This window comes from Alexandromys fortis, unplaced genomic scaffold, assembly GCF_014885135.2.
Source record: "Alexandromys fortis isolate MF-2015 unplaced genomic scaffold, M_Fortis_MF-2015_v1.1 scaffold_31, whole genome shotgun sequence".
Classification (NCBI taxonomy): domain Eukaryota; kingdom Metazoa; phylum Chordata; class Mammalia; order Rodentia; family Cricetidae; genus Alexandromys; species Alexandromys fortis.
The window spans coordinates 10,746,840-10,762,454 of NW_026067974.1; the positions used below are offsets into that span (position 1 = coordinate 10,746,840).

The 15,615-nt window shown below is 43.8% G+C and overlaps 1 protein-coding gene across 2 annotated transcripts in view; it reads left to right on the top strand.

Annotated features, from left to right (window-relative positions):
* The window catches only part of Casc3 (CASC3 exon junction complex subunit), a 26,157-nt gene extending 10,900 nt beyond the window's left edge, over positions 1–15,257 (top strand). Inside the window, exons 4-14 of one of the 2 annotated variants that reach the window (XM_050156608.1) lie at positions 4,168–4,323; positions 4,409–4,560; positions 5,206–5,382; positions 5,560–6,245; positions 8,810–8,874; positions 9,771–9,885; positions 10,269–10,367; positions 10,606–10,823; positions 12,640–12,762; positions 13,064–13,127; positions 13,743–15,257. In XM_050156608.1, coding sequence (XP_050012565.1) covers positions 4,168–4,323; positions 4,409–4,560; positions 5,206–5,382; positions 5,560–6,245; positions 8,810–8,874; positions 9,771–9,885; positions 10,269–10,367; positions 10,606–10,823; positions 12,640–12,762; positions 13,064–13,087 — 1,815 coding nt within the window. In that variant the 3' untranslated portion in view covers positions 13,088–13,127; positions 13,743–15,257. Of the gene's footprint in view, positions 1–4,167; positions 4,324–4,408; positions 4,561–5,205; positions 5,383–5,559; positions 6,246–8,809; positions 8,875–9,770; positions 9,886–10,268; positions 10,368–10,605; positions 10,824–11,387; positions 12,534–12,639; positions 12,763–13,063; positions 13,128–13,742 lie in introns of those variants that run through there. The other variant, XM_050156609.1, reaches the window with a different exon arrangement.
* The last annotated feature ends 358 nt before the right edge of the window (positions 15,258–15,615 follow it).

The window sequence follows — 15,615 nt, forward strand, 5'->3', positions numbered from 1 at the left end:
TTGTGTACATAATAAATAAATAAAATCTTTAAAAAAAAAGTTTCCTCGAGCCGGGCGGTGGTCGCGCATGCCTTTAATCCCAGCACTCGGGAGGCAGAGGCAGGTGGATCTCTGTGAGTTCGAGACCAGCCTGGGCTACAAGAGCTAGTTCCAGGACAGGCTCCAAAACCACAGAGAAACCCTGTCTCGAAAAAAACCAAAAAAAAAAAAAAAAGTTTCCTCGAGTAGTGCTAATACTATTTTATTTATTATACATCCACGTGCACACATATGCAAAGAACAAAAATAATAAATTTCTGTGTCTGGAGAGATGACTCAGAGGTTAAGAGCACTGGCTGCTCTTCCAGAGGTCCTGAGTTAATTCCCAGCAACCACATGGTGGCTCACAACCATTTTTAGTGCCCTGTTCTGGCATGCAGGCATACATGCAGGTACAACACTACATAATAAATGAAATTTAATAAATAACTAAATAAGTTTCTTTTAAGGTTGAAATCCGGAGAGCATATGAGTAGAGGAACATAGTGAAGTGTGTACCTACACCAGAAATTCTTGTTTGTCTGCTGCATAACCTAGAATTAAGGAAAGTACTGAATGATTACCATCCTCTCATCCACAAATAGAAGGAAAACAATATGATTGCAGAGCATGAGAAGAAGGAAGAGTGCTTGTTAAGCTGTAGATAAAGACTGGATTGTCACAGTGCAGGTGTAGTGAAGCTCCTTTAGTTCTCCATGTCTTTTCTGAGAATTGTTACGCAAAACATCCAGATGAGGAATGGCTTAGAGTGTCAACAAGAAATAGAAAGAATGGAAGAGGAATTAATTGGTTTGTTTGTCTAGGTCAACTAGGCAAGCTTAGCTTTATTTGGAAAAAAAAAAAAAAAGGGTAGAACACTGAAAGCTTCTAGCCTAGCCAGGACTGTTACATGGTGTCTTTGACCAGGTCCTGGTAGGCTATCCTGAAGTGAGAAGGCAGTCTGATTTAGGTGAGGTGCCAGGTACAGTAGGAGAACAAGAGACCAGTGTGCACACATCCAACCGGTGGTAGAGAGGTTTAACACATGACTAAACCACCTTCCCTTCAGCCCATTTCTTTAAACTTGCCTCTGTAATCCAGTTAGGTCTCCAAAGCATCAGATTTAGAGAGAATGAGAAGAGAGTATGACCATATTTTAAAGTCACTGTTTTTCCCTATGTGGAGCTGGCCGTACCTTCATTTTTTGTCCCACTTTAGTGTCCGAATGATATCCCCACTCCCGCCACAGCTTTGGCTGCCTTCAAACTCACAGAAATCTGCCTGCCTCTGTCTCCCCAGTGCTAGGATTAAAGGCATGCTCTACCACCAACTGGGAAGACCTAACATTGTCAGGAACTGTATTATTCAAACTTGTGTGTTAAGAGAAGGAAAAGGAAAAACGTGTGGTGGCTCACACATTTAATCCCAGCACCAGGAGGGAGAGGCAGGTTTGAGGCCAACCCCAACTACATGGCAAGATCTTGTCTTAGAAAAGAAGGGAGTGGTAATGAGGAAGTAATTGTTCAGAGAGTGCCCTCATGCATTGTTCATTTTCATTTCTATGGCAGCTGGTTCTCTAAGATTTTCCAGATAAAAATCTTAATTTTAGGATGTTGTTGTGGATAGTGTTTGTTTTCTCTTGGAATCTCGTGCTGTAGGAGATTCAGTACTCCTATTGTAGACATAAAAAATACAATCCTAGCGGCTGGAGAATTGACTCATCAGTTAAAAGCACTAGCTGCTCTTCCAGAGGTCCTGAGTTCTATTCCCAGCAATTACGTGGTGGCTCTGTAATGGGATCTGATTCCCCCTTCTCATGTGCTTGAAGAAGGTCAATCATAACACATGAATGAATGAATGAATGAATATTTTTAAAAATGTAATTTTAGAAGCTGGGCATGGAAGTACATGCCTTTAATTCTAACACTTGGGAGGCAGAGGCAGGCAGATCTCTGTGTTCTAAGCAACCATTGATCTACAGAACAAGTTCAAACCAGCCAGGGCTACATGGTGAGACTCTTGTCTGTAAACAACAACAAACTTGTATGACTTGGGCCTGTAGTGCACATAACTTAGTAGTTAGTGCTGTCTTGCCTGTTTGAGGATCTGAGGTTTGATTCATAGTAAGGAAGGGGAAAGTTAGGTCATTACTGTAAACAAGCCGGAACTGTAGTTCAGTGGTAGAGTAAATCTATAAATACTCAGGCCCTAAATTCGATCCCTATCTCCACAAGAGGGGGCATGGAGACTGAGATTACTCAGTGAGTAAGAGTACTTGCCATAAAGCCTGCCAACCTGAGTTTAGTTTCTGGAATCCACATGTGGAAGGAGAGAACTGACTCTCAAATTGTCCTCTGACCACAGGAGCCATGGAAAACATTTGTCTTCATGTTTTCTTAGTCTGGGTATAGTTGGAGATCCTAGATTCAAAAGAACTTTGTTTATTTTGTTTTTTAAGATAGGATATTAAGGTGATGGCTAGCGTTGACCTTTCAGTCTTCTTCCCTCCACTTCCTGAGTTGCTGGGATTATAGATGTGTGCCCCCTCAATGAAGCTACATAATCAGAAAGATTGGTAATTACTACTCTTAATCCTTTTTTTTTTTTTTTTTTTTTTTTTTTTTTTTTTTTTTGAGACAGGGTTTCTCTGTAGCTTTAGAGCCTGTCCTGGAACTAGCTCTTGTAGACCAGGCTGGCCTTGAACTCACAGAGATCCACCTGCCTCTGCCTCCCAAGTGCCACTACCGCCCGGCTCTTAATCCATTTTTTAAAAGCAGTTGGTTCTGTTGTGTGTGCACATGTATGTGTGAGCATTTGCCGTGGCATTCATGTGGAAGCTAGAGAAGTGGGAGAAGGTTCTCCCTTTGTACTGTGGGGTTTCTGTAGCTCAAACTCCAGTCCTTAGGCTTGGCAGCAAGTTCAGTTACCCATTCGCTGAGCCATCCTGCCAGTCTCCTAAAGCATTTTGAGATGATAAAATTCTCAACTAAGACAGAATACTATTATTAAACACTGTATGTTTAAGACTTGGAAAGGAGCCAGTGGTGGCATATGCCTTCAGTCTCAGTGCTTGAGACACAGAGGCAGGTAATCCTCTGAGTTTGAGGCCAGCTTGGTCTACAGAGCTAGTTCTAGAACAGCCAGAGCTTCACAAAAAGACTGGAAAAGGAGAGCAAGGCACTATCAAGTTAGTCTTCCATCTCTAACCCCTGACTCCTTTCCTTAGACTACCATTGTTAAAATTCCTTACCTGTGTGCTACGGCACTATTTCTAAGGACATATGAGCATATTGCACTTGTGTCTATTTTAAAGAGCCCTGTTCTCTAGACGTTTGCTTAAGATATTGGCTTAGGCCAGGTGGTGGTATTGCACACCTTTAACCCCAGCACTCAGGAGGCAGAGGGAAGCAGATCTCTGTGAGTTCAAGGCCAGGTTGGTTTACACAGTGAGTTCCAGGATGGTCAGAGCTATACAGAGAAATCCTGTTTCGAAAAACCAAAAAAAAAAAAAAAAAAGAATATTGGCATAGTGTATGTATGGTAGAAATTGATCTCAGGTCCTTGCCATGCTAGGCAAATAAATACTGTACCATGGAGTTAATAACCTCAGTCCTTGTAATGTTTGTTTTATTTTTTATTTAGTGTGTATGCATATGTGTATGGAGGACAGAGGACAGCCTCAGGTGTCATTCCTTAGAGCTATCTTTTTTTTTTTTTTTTCAGACAGGGCTTCTTATGAGGACCAGAGACTCATCATTTAAGTCAGGTCAGCTGGCCAACAAGCCCTAAGAGTCTCCTGTGTCTCTTGAGCTCTGGGGTTGCAAGTGTATACTACCATGTCTGGCTTTGTACATGGGTGCTAGACTTAGGTCCTCATGCTTTTGTGGCAAGCATTTTATCAACTGAGCTATCTCCTAGTCCATGTTTTTTGTTTTTATGAGACAGGATGGCCTCTAACTTAATATGAGCTGAAAGTGATCTTGAGCACGTGGTCTTCGTGTCTCTTCCTCTCTACTGCTGGGGTTGTGAACATGTGCCACCATACTTGTAGTGTCTGCTTCTCAGTCTTACACTGTAGTAAACGTTTGCCAGGAAATGTTTTCTTATCTTCAGATCTCATCTCCATAGTTAACAAAAACATTTTTTCAGGGTGAAGAAGGAGAATACAGTGAAGAGGAGAACTCCAAGGTGGAGCTGAAATCAGAAGCAAATGATGCTGCTGATTCCTCAGCAAAAGAGAAGGGAGAAGAAAAGCCTGATACTAAAGGCACTGTGACTGGAGAGAGGCAAAGTGGGGATGGACAGGTCAGTACACAGCATAGTCCTCCATTTGGGGTTGGCATAGGGCCTCTCAGCTCCTTGGAAAAGTAAGGAGTCCTTTATCTTCCAGGAGAGCACAGAGCCTGTAGAGAACAAAGTGGGTAAAAAAGGCCCTAAGCATTTGGATGATGATGAAGATCGGAAAAATCCAGCCTATATACCCAGGAAAGGGCTCTTCTTTGAGCATGATCTTCGAGGACAGACTCAGGAAGAGGAAGTCCGGTAACGGCCATCTTACGCTATTCTTGCTACTGGCTAGCTTGTGCTTAGTGTGTGTCAGGTGCTTCGATGACTTCTTTACCTATATTGTTTCCTTTACTACTCAACATTTTAAGAGAAGTGTTGTTATTCCTCCTGTACAGGTGAGGAAAGTGAAGCTTGCAGATTTGCTAACTAGTTGCTAGGTATAGTGTCATGCACTTGTAGTCCCAGTACCCAGGAGTCTGAAGCAGTTTGGTTATAAGCTTGGGTGCAGCTTGGCCTACATAGTGAGACCCTGTCAAGCAAAAAGAGGTAGATGTGGTAGTGTGACTCCTGATCCCAGCTCTTGGGAGGCTGAGGCAGGATCTCAGAGAGGTGGAGTCAAGGCCAGCCTTGTCTACATATAGCAGTTTCCAGGCCAGTCGGAGTTACGTGGTGAGGCCCTGTCTTTTAAAAAAAAGATAGAAAATGTTTGGGAACTGTTGATGGTAAAGAAGCTGGGATCCAGATTCAGAGTGATCTGTCTCCAGATCCTAGACTATTACACCTCTGCTGCCTTTAATCTGTGACTCCGGAGATAGAAAGTTTTTATAGGCTACCATTTTAGTAGAGAGATAATTTCAAAGTACTAATTATCTCAAGACACCTCTGCTTGGTTTGGTCCAGACCCAAGGGACGTCAGCGAAAGCTATGGAAGGATGAGGGCCGCTGGGAGCATGATAAGTTCCGTGAAGATGAACAGGCCCCAAAGTCCCGACAGGAGCTCATTGCTCTTTATGGCTATGATATTCGATCCGCTCACAATCCTGATGACATCAAACCCCGAAGAGTCCGAAAACCTCGGTAAGGAAATTCAGGATCCTAAATTACTGATCTTTCAAACTCTTCTGCTTTTCTAAATGCATTTCTTTCTTTTAAGTGACTAAGTAAGTATGGGAATGACACAACTCCCTGAGTCTCCATGTAGATATGTGGAGGTCTCTTTTCTTACATTTTTTCTTTACAATTTTACTGTTTCAGATTTGGAAGTCCCCCACAAAGAGATCCAAACTGGATTGGTGATCGATCAAACAAGTCCCATCGCCACCAGGGTCCTGGGGGCGCCCTACCACCAAGAACATTTATTAACAGGAATGCAGCAGGTACTGGCCGCATGCCTGCATCCAGGAATTATTCTCGATCTGGGGGCTTCAAGGAAGGTCGTACTAGTTTTAGGCCTGTGGAGGTTGGTGGGCAGCATGGTGGCCGGTCTGGTGAGACTCATAAGCATGAAGCTAATTACCGGTCGCGGCGTCTGGAGCAGACTCCTATGAGGGATCCATCTCCAGAACCAGATGCTCCATTGCTTGGCAGTCCTGAGAAAGAAGAGGTGGCCTCGGAGACACCAGCTGCTGTTCCTGACACTGTACCACCAGCTCCTGACAGGCCCATTGAGAAGAAATCCTATTCCCGGGCAAGAAGGACCCGGACCAAAGTTGGGGATGCAGTCAAAGCTTCTGAGGAGGTTCCTCCTCCATCTGAAGGGCTCACTTCAGCAGCCACAATCCCAGAAACAACTCCTCCTCCAGCTGCTAAGACTGGGAACTGGGAGACTCCAGTAGATTCTACCACAGGTGGACTGGAGCAAGACGTGGCACAGCTAAATATAGCAGAACAAAACTGGAGTCCAGGACAGCCTTCATTCCTGCAACCACGGGAGCTTCGAGGTAGGCCTTGCAGCCTGGGACTAGATTTTATTGTGTCACTGGGACTTCCCTCTCAGCAATGTAGTGTCTGACAGAAAGCTCCCTTTCCTTCACAGAGCCAGTCTTGTAGATTCCCAGTTAGCCTGTCCCACTGTGTACACACACTGTTGGCCATCAGTCCTTAGCGCCTTCGTCAAGATTCATTTTCTCCTCTTGCACAAAGAGGGACAGAAGATAGATAGCATCTTCAGACTGTTTGAGCCAGTGTTACATGTTTTCTAGAGACATTAGAACTATATACAATGCTGTGCTTTGGGGTATTTGAAATGTGGCTAGAAGGAAGAATTGAACTTTTAGTTAATTTTAAAAATACATATAGCACTGAGAGGTGGTGATGCACACCTTTAATCCCAACACTCAGGGGAGCAAAAGCAGGTGGATCTCTTGACTTTGATGCTAGCCTGGTCTACAGAGTGAGCTCCAGGATAAGCCAGGGTTACACAGAGAAACCCTGCCTCAGAAAAGAAAATAAAAGCCATGCAGCTAGCTGGTATCATGTAGTTTTTGAAATTTAACCCAAACTTCCTTTTGGGGGGGGGGGCGGGGGAAGATTTTATTTATTTTTGTGTGTAGGTGTTCTGCCTACACACATCTGTGCACCATGTGTGTAAGTGCCCACAGAGGCTAGAAGAAGGCATCAAATCCCTTGGGAATAGAATTATAGGTGGTTGTGAGTTGCCGTATGGATGCTGGGGATTTAACCCAGGTCAGGAGCAGCCATTGCTCTTAACCACTGAGCCATCTCTCTGGCCCTCTAGGCCAAACTTAAAAATTGAAAATCTTCATGAGCACTGGGAATTTTGGCATGCTACTTTGATACAGGTGATTTTAATTATTTTAGTTTTTGAGATTATAATTACATCATTTTCCCCTTCCCTCCTTTCAAAGCCTTCTATATCCTCCTTGCTCTCTTTGAAATTCATGAGCTTTTTTTAACTTGCTACATGCATATATGTATATACATTTATATTCCTAACTATATAATTACCTTGCTTAGTTGTTACTTGTGTGTTTTTAGGGCTCACCAGTTGGTGTGTTCTTCCCTGGGAGAAAGAAGACTTTCCTACTCCCAGCATTTCTTTAGTTGCTTATAGGTCCTTAGATAGTGGTAAAGCCTGGTAGGTTTTTCCACTGTCCACTTAGGCATGTCTGTTGTTATCCTTGTTCAGCTCATGTCTGTGAGAATTTACAGGTGTAGCTTCTGAGGATACTAGAAAATACAATCTCTCAGGAAACTCTGATCCTTTGGCTCTTAAACTTTTTCTGCCCCCCTCTTCCTCAGCAATCCCTGATTCTTAGGTGTGGAAGTTGTTATATGGATGTATCAGTTGGGACTGAACTCCAAAACTGCATTTTGACTGGTTGTGGTTTTCTGTACTGGTCTTCATCTGTTGCAAAGAAAAGTTTCCTCGATGGGTGGTCATTTATCTGTGGGTCCATGGACAAATATTTAGAATGAAGTTAGGGATTATGCTGATTTAGTAAAATGGTGGTTGTAGGTTCTCCTCCAAGATCCTTGACTTCTCTACCTTGGCTAAGCTTCCAGTGGCAGGCATGGTTTTCCTCTTGTTGAGTGATCTTTATTCCAATCAGAGAGCTGTTGGTTACCACCAAGCTTTGTGTGCCACCACCGCACTCATTTCTTTTAGGTTTTTTTGAGACTAGGTTCCTCCGTGTTGCTCTGGATGTTCTGGAACTAGCTTTGTAGACAGGCTGGCCTCAAACTCAGAGATCCACCTGCCTCTGCCTCCCAAGTGCTGGGATTAAAGGAATGCACCACCACTCCACCCCAATCTTATTTACTTATCTATCACCAACTGAGTGCTAGAAATCAAACCTGGGTCCTCTGCAAGAAGGACTCACTAGTGCTCTTAACCATTGAGCCATGTCTGTATTCTAAGTAATTTTTATACAGTAAGAATGTAATGTCTTCCTCATAGCTAGTGTTGTTAGAAAACATTTGGCCCGGCACTTTATAGTATATCTACTAATGTGCTTATTTTATCCTCTCAAAATTCCTATATAAAACCTTATTTAGTAGGAAAAATTTGAGCTTGAGTTTATTTTCCAGTCTTTTTTCAAGGACTTTGTTGCTATAATAAAGATGTTGGGCAACAGGGGCACATTTTCAAATGCTAGCATCAACAATAAGCAGAAAGTTTAAAATAATTTTTGTGGATATGTGTGCACTACAGGCAAGGGCATTGAATTTCCCTAGAACTAGTACTGTAGATGGTTGTAAGCTTCCATGTGGTCGCTGGGAACTGAGCCCAGGTCCTCCTCTGCAAAAGTGACCAGCCGACATTTTTAAACAGAATTGTGCTAGTTTAAAAGAAAAGAAGAATGCCTTTGTTATTTTCTTTTCTTTTGGTTTTTCAAGACAGGGTTTTGTCTGCCTCCCAAGTGCTGGGATTAATGGCATGCACCACCACTGCCCAGCTGCACTTATTATTTTCTTGATAGTACCTTTGACTCCTATTCACATACATCTGCATTCAACCAGTGACTTTTTTGGTATATTACAGGTATGCCCAACCACATCCATATGGGAGCAGGACCTCCACCTCCATTTAACCGGATGGAAGAAATGGTACAAAAATGGGAAGGAGGATTGGGACTGTATATACTCTGTGGTAGAGAATGCATGAGATCCTTGATTCAGCTTCCAGTACTGTCAAAAAGAAGTGCTGAGATAGAATCTCACTGTTTCACTCTGGCAGGCTTGGAGCTCCCTATGTAGAATAGGCCGGCCTTGGACTCAGGGAGATCTGTCTGTCTTAGCCTCCCAGTTGAAAGGTGTATACCACCATGCCTGGACCTTAGTTACTGTGACAGACTAACATGACCAAGGCAACTTATAAAAGAATGCATTTCATTGAGTTTCCAGTTCCAGAATGCTAGAGACCATGATAGCAAATCAAAGACATGGCAGCAGGAACATCTGAGGGCTTATATTTGATCCTAAAGTAGGAGCAGAGAGAGCACACCTGGAATGGCCCAGTCTTTTGAAACCACAAAGTCCATCCTAGTGACACACCTCCTAATCTTTCCCAAACAGTTCCACTAACTGGGGACAAAGTTTTCAAATGTGGATCACTCATTGAGACTATCACACTTATTCACTATTAAAAACCACAATAAGTTCTTTTTATTGTTCAAGATGGTCTCTTGTCTCTTATTCTTTAACATAGACTGGCCTGGAATATCATATATAGTTCAGGTGGGCTTCAAACTCAGTCCTCCTGCTTTGATTCCTGAGTTCTTAGGCTTAGGCTGTCATGCCAGGCAATAGAAGTTTGGTTTTTCGAGACAGGGTTTCTCTATGTCACAACCCTGGCTGTCCTGGGACTAACTTGCTCTGTAGACCAGGCTGGCCTCGAACTCCCGGATATCCGCCTGCCTCTGCCTCCCGAGTGCTGGGATTAAATGTGTGCACCACCACCGCCCTGCTTCTTTTGGAGTCTTAACCAAATCTCTTTATCTCAGGGTGTCCAGGGTGGTCGAGCTAAACGTTATTCGTCCCAGCGGCAGAGACCTGTGCCAGAGCCCCCTGCTCCTCCTGTGCATATCAGCATCATGGAGGGCCATTACTATGATCCATGTGAGTTCTTTTTTATTGTTGGGTACCAGTTTTTTTTTTTTTGGTTTTTCGAGACAGGGTTTCTCTGTGGCTTTGGAGCCTGTCCTGGAACTAGCTCTGTAGACCAGGCTGGTCTCGAACTCACAGAGATCCGCCTGCCTCTGCCTCCTGAGTGCTGGGATTAAAGGCGTGCACCACCATCGCTCGGCCTGTTGGGTTCCTTTCTTGTCACTGTAAAGGGAATGAAGTGCTCAGCCTTCTACTTCACAGTGGTTATCCCACGTTGTCTAGTTGCTGTTTTCTTCATATGGAAGAGGTAGAATATCAAAGGTCTGCAGGACAGAAAGAGTTGCTGATGTGGTATGAAGGTTTGTGGTTTATACGACTCTCAATATATCTTACAGTGCAGTTCCAGGGACCAATTTATACCCATGGTGACAGCCCTGCCCCACTGCCTCCACAGGGCATGATTGTACAGCCAGAAATGCACCTTCCTCACCCAGGTAAGCTTGCATCCCTCTTGTATGCTTATAGTGTGCAAGAATCTGTGTTGGGGACTCTACAAACCCTACCTTTCCAGCACTGTCACGCTATCCAGTGATGCTGACCACCCTGGCTCAATTTTAAGTCCATCTTAAGGATTGCAGTCTAACCTGTTATGCTTGGTGGTCTAATTTAAGGCATTCTGTGGTAAAAGATGGTATCCTCTTTTACAGTTTTTGTTTGTCTTTCTTTGCTCAGGTTTACATCCCCATCAGTCACCAGCACCTCTGCCCAATCCGGGTCTTTACCCGCCACCAGTGTCCATGTCTCCAGGACAACCTCCACCTCAGCAGTTGCTTGCTCCTACTTACTTCTCTGCTCCAGGTGTCATGAATTTTGGTAACCCCAGTTACCCTTATACTCCAGGAGCATTACCTCCTCCTCCTCCTCCTCCTCATCTGTATCCTAGCACACAGGTAAGATGCCTAATGTTCTAGGTATACATCCTTTATGTTACACAGGATTGGGGTGGGGGAAAATGTTAAAAGAGTTTTACAAGCCGGGCAATGGTGGCTCGTGCCTTTAATCCCAGCACTCAGGAAGGAGGAAGAGACAAGTGGATCTCTGAATTCTGTGAGTTTGAGGCCAGCCTGGTCTACAGCGGGAGTTCCAGGTCATTCTCCAAAGCTACAGAGAAACCCTGTCTTGAACAGTTCAGTGCCACTGATTTTCCTGTGTGGCATTAGGATGCCCCTTGGTGGTCAGGAGCTGGAAATGCAGGTTATGTAATGTCTATCTTTGCTTCTTATTTTTTTGTTGGTATTACTTTTTTTTTATATGGCTTTATTAGCCTAGCAACTTGCCACATAGACCAGGCTAATCTCAAATTCACAAAGACTCACCTCCTTAGTGCTGTGGTTAAGGGTTTGTACTACCAAGTGTGACCTTGTTTTTTGTCTCGGTTTTTCATTTTATTTATTTATCTGTCTATTTGAGGCAGGGTCAGTTTTTCTTTTTGATTTTTCTTTTTTTTGAAACAGGTTTTTCTGTAGCTTTGGAGCCTGTCCTGGAACTAGTTCTTGTAGACCAGGCTGGCCTTGAACTCATGGATATCCGCCTACCTCTGCCTCCCGAGTGCTGGATTAAAGGAGTGTGCCACACCGCCTGGTAGTTTTTCTTTTATTTATTTATCTATTTATTTGTTTGAGGCAGGGTCTCACTGTCGGGGAATATATATGATCCTCCAATCTCTGACTCCTAAGTGGTTACGAGAACCATACCTGTTTTCTCCTTTCTTTCTTTTCCTTCCTTCCTTCCTTCCTTCCTTCCTTCCTTCCTTCCTTCCTCCCTCCCTCCCTCCCTCTCTCCCTCCCTCCCTCCCTCCCTCCCTCCCTTCCTTCCTGTTGATTACGCATACAGTATGCTGCTGGCGTGTATGCCTACACACCAGAAGAGGGCACCAGATCTCATTATAGATGGTTGTGAGCCACTGTGTGGTTGCTGGAAATTGAACTCAGGACCTCTGGAAGAGCAAGTGCTCTTAACCTCTGAGCCATCTCTCCAGCCTTGTCTTCAGTTTCTTTAAGGATTAGTATCTTATAGTAGACCATGGGTGTCCCCATTTGTTACTTATTCAGCTGTACCAAGGAGTGTGTTTTTCTCTTGGACATCATATTCAATCCCTGTCCTGAGGGCACTTGATACCATCTGACATCTAGAATGCCATTACTGACCTCAGCCTTTCTATTTACCAACTAATGGAAGGACTGGAAAGAGTGGACCACTACTTTAAAGATTTGAAAGGTGGCTCAGTGGTTAAAAGCACTTGCTCTTGCATAGGATCCAGCTTTAGTCCCAGCTCACAACTGCCAGTATCTCCAGTTACAGGGGATCTGTTAACTTCTTCCTGGTGTCTGAGGACACCAACCTACATTCACATAGAAACTTTTAGCCAGGGTTACTGTTGCTGTGAAACAAAAGCAGTCATGTGAACAGTGCAACCTGGGGAGGAAAGGGTCCTTTGACTTCTGCAGCGCTGTTCATCCTTGAAGGAAGTCAGGGCAGGAACCTAGAGGCAGAACAAAGGCCATAGAGAAGTGTCACTTTTTTTTTCTTTTTTTTTTTGTGAGACAGGGTCTCACTATGTAAAGTGCTCCACCACACCTGTCCAAAAAAAAAAAATCAAAGTTCTTTTTGTTTTTGTGACTAGCAAATGTTTTCTGTTTCTCCTAATTTGGGTTAATTCTTTTTTTTTTCTCCTGGCTTATGGGGTCCTGGCATATGGGGTCCTAGGCTCCATCACAGGTATATGGAGGAGTGACTTACTATAACCCTGCCCAGCAGCAGGTGCAGCCCAAACCCTCCCCACCCCGGAGGACTCCCCAGCCAGTCTCCATTAAGCCCCCTCCACCTGAGGTAAGTCTCATTCCCACACTTTAAGCATGTGGGCTTTCTCTGATTCTCTAAGGGGTTTCTCTTCCTTTTACGATATGTTTATATGGAAGTCTTTTTTTTTTTCCTTGTTTATTTTAAGACAGGGTTTCTCTGTGTATCCCTGGCTGTCCTGGAACTTGATCTGTAGACCAGGCTGGCCTTGAACTCAGAGATCCACCAGCCTCTGCCTCTCGGAGTGCTGGAAGACATTTGCCACCATACCTGGCTAATGGAAGTCTTTTTTTGTATGACATGATAACAAATTACATTTTTTTTATTTCAGGTTGTAAGCAGGGGTTCCAGTTAATGCCAAGTGTGTAACTAATTAAGTATGACATCGTGAGAAAGTAAGTGCCCAGTGTACCATGACGCTCAAACTAGTTCTCACCACCATACATTACAGTCGTGAGATAGCTCAGGAAAATTGTTTTATGAATGCATTGAGCAGAATTGAAGAGAAACCATCCCTACCTTCAGAGTTTTGTTTTGGAAATTAAACAATAAAAATATAGGATCCCAATCTAAACTAATGAAGGGCAGAAAAAAATCTGAATTTAAGTTGTTATAGCCAAAGAAGCCAATTCTAGGGATTCTAGAAGAGTGGGTATGAGGCTTTTTCAGCTTTGGAGGAGTATAGTCTTTGTTTAGGAAAAAAGATCTTACTATATATCCCTAGCCAACTTCAAACTTTCCATCTTCCTGCTTCTACCCCTGACTGACTGCTCAGATTACAGGTGTAGGCTGCCACACCTGACTCCAGGATATTTTTATTGTTGTTGTTTTGTTTTGTGGTCATTAAAACACATTATTTAGAAGCTGAAGGTGTAGCATGTTCAAGATCTCAGACTTGATCCTTGGTGCCAAATAAACCGCATTATTTAGAAATGCGGCCTTCTGAGAAGGCTAATATAAATGCCCCAAGTCCACTGACATGCACTTCTTCTCTTTTTAACTCTCAATAGATAGAACAGGAGAGGTGAAAACTCGGAGGAGAAGAAAAATGTGGGGTGACCCTGCCAGCCGACAAGAGGCCCTCTTCTCTGGGGACAGGCCTGCTAGAGAGAGAAGAAACCTCCACTCTTCAATTGAGCTGCCTGGACTCAGGGGAGCAGAGACTGGACAGCCCAGGCTTCAGAATCTAAATTCAGAAGCCTGCATCTCACTGTTGTTTACTTTGTCCCCAGAAATTCAAGTGTCTTCTGCTCCCAGGGAAGTTCCTTCCTGCTTGTTTGTTTAAATGTTCATTTTTAAAGCCTGACTTACCTTTTTTAAATTAATATTCTTGTTTATTTCTCCTTTTCCCTGCTCTGCCCCCTGACTTTACATGAAACAAGTTCATTCTGGTTTACTACCCTTTCTGGAGTTCCTTTTGGCTCCTCCCTGACTCCCACAAATTGAGACTGTATCAACCAAGTATAAAAGTAGCTGGCCTTTTTCTTGTGATTGGTCTTCATTAGTCTCTTAACTCCTCTAACCCTATGGAAGCTCTCTGCACGCAGTGTTCCACTGTAGAGGGGAGCTCAGAGTGGGTGAGCGGGAGCCCTTGTTTGGGATGTAGGTTTTATAAATCTGAGCCTCCTTCAGTACCTCTATACTGATGGGCTTCAGACCTCCATAGAGGTATAATCTCTGTTGTGGAGAAAGAACAAACTGGATGCTTTTGTGAAAAGGGAGGGTGGAGTGAGATCCTCTGCACGATTAGGGGAATGCATGGCGAGTCCTCAGGGCTGTCTTTGAGGTAAGTGGAATTAGTGAGCCCTACTTCTTTTCTTTACATCCCTTCGACTACGTCCCCTTCTCCGTTGCTGTGGACCAATGCATCTCTAGAGACAAATACTATCCAGCAGTCTGTCTGCCTTGTCTTTGCAGTTCTTCTCCATGCTTCCCTGCTATAATGTGTTTAGATGTTACTACTTACTTTCCCCAAATTCTGCTCCTCTACTTGCAAACAGAGGGTTTAAAATCCTGGACTTCAGTCCTAAGGAAGAAAGTTACCTTCTGGGCAAAGGCTCTCCCTCCTTTCATTCCTCTCTATGGCACTGAACCACATCCCCGTGCCTGTGTGGAAGTCTGTTACTGCAGTGCTGTGCCTGCCAGGGTTCCTACAGAACCTGAGGGAAAGGTGGTGCTGCCTCTCCCTAGTAATGTGTCTGTTTTTGTTCTTCCTCCTACAGCTGGCCTAACTACTCTTGAGTCAGGGTGGGGGTAACCCCCAAGGAGGAAATAACTAAGGGGTTCTTCCAGGGGTAGCTGGTGGTTGTGCCTTTTATAGGCTTCCCTTTGCCTTAAACCTGAAGATGTTTCCTCAAGCCTGTGGGCAGCATGCCCAGATTCCCGACTTAAGACACTGTGACAGTTGTCTGTTGGTCCACTGTGTTTACTGCAAAGATTTCGCCATGTGTGTGTTTGTCACTGTTTTCAAGGGTGCACATTTGTGATCAGCAGTGTGACTTGGAGATAATAAAATTTAGACTATAGTTTTGACTCTGTTGCAGTTATTATATGCATCTTGATTTGGAAGGAAGAAAGAGACTGATTTCACTACAGAATTAAGTCATAATTCGAGCTCAGCCCGGTAAAATGCGGGGTCAGAGGTGAGGAGCCCTGTGAGGCCCCAACTTTGAATGTGCTTGCCAATAGTTTCTCATTCTATCCCTCTTTTTTTTATTGGTTTGTTTGTTTTTTGTTTTTCAGACCAGGAGCTCATGTTGTCCAGGCTAGCCTCTTAACTCACCTTGTACTAAAGATAACCCTTCAGTTTCTGATCCTATCGTCTCCACTTCCCAGGTGCTAGGATTTCAGATGTTCACTGCCACACAAAATTTAACAGTATAT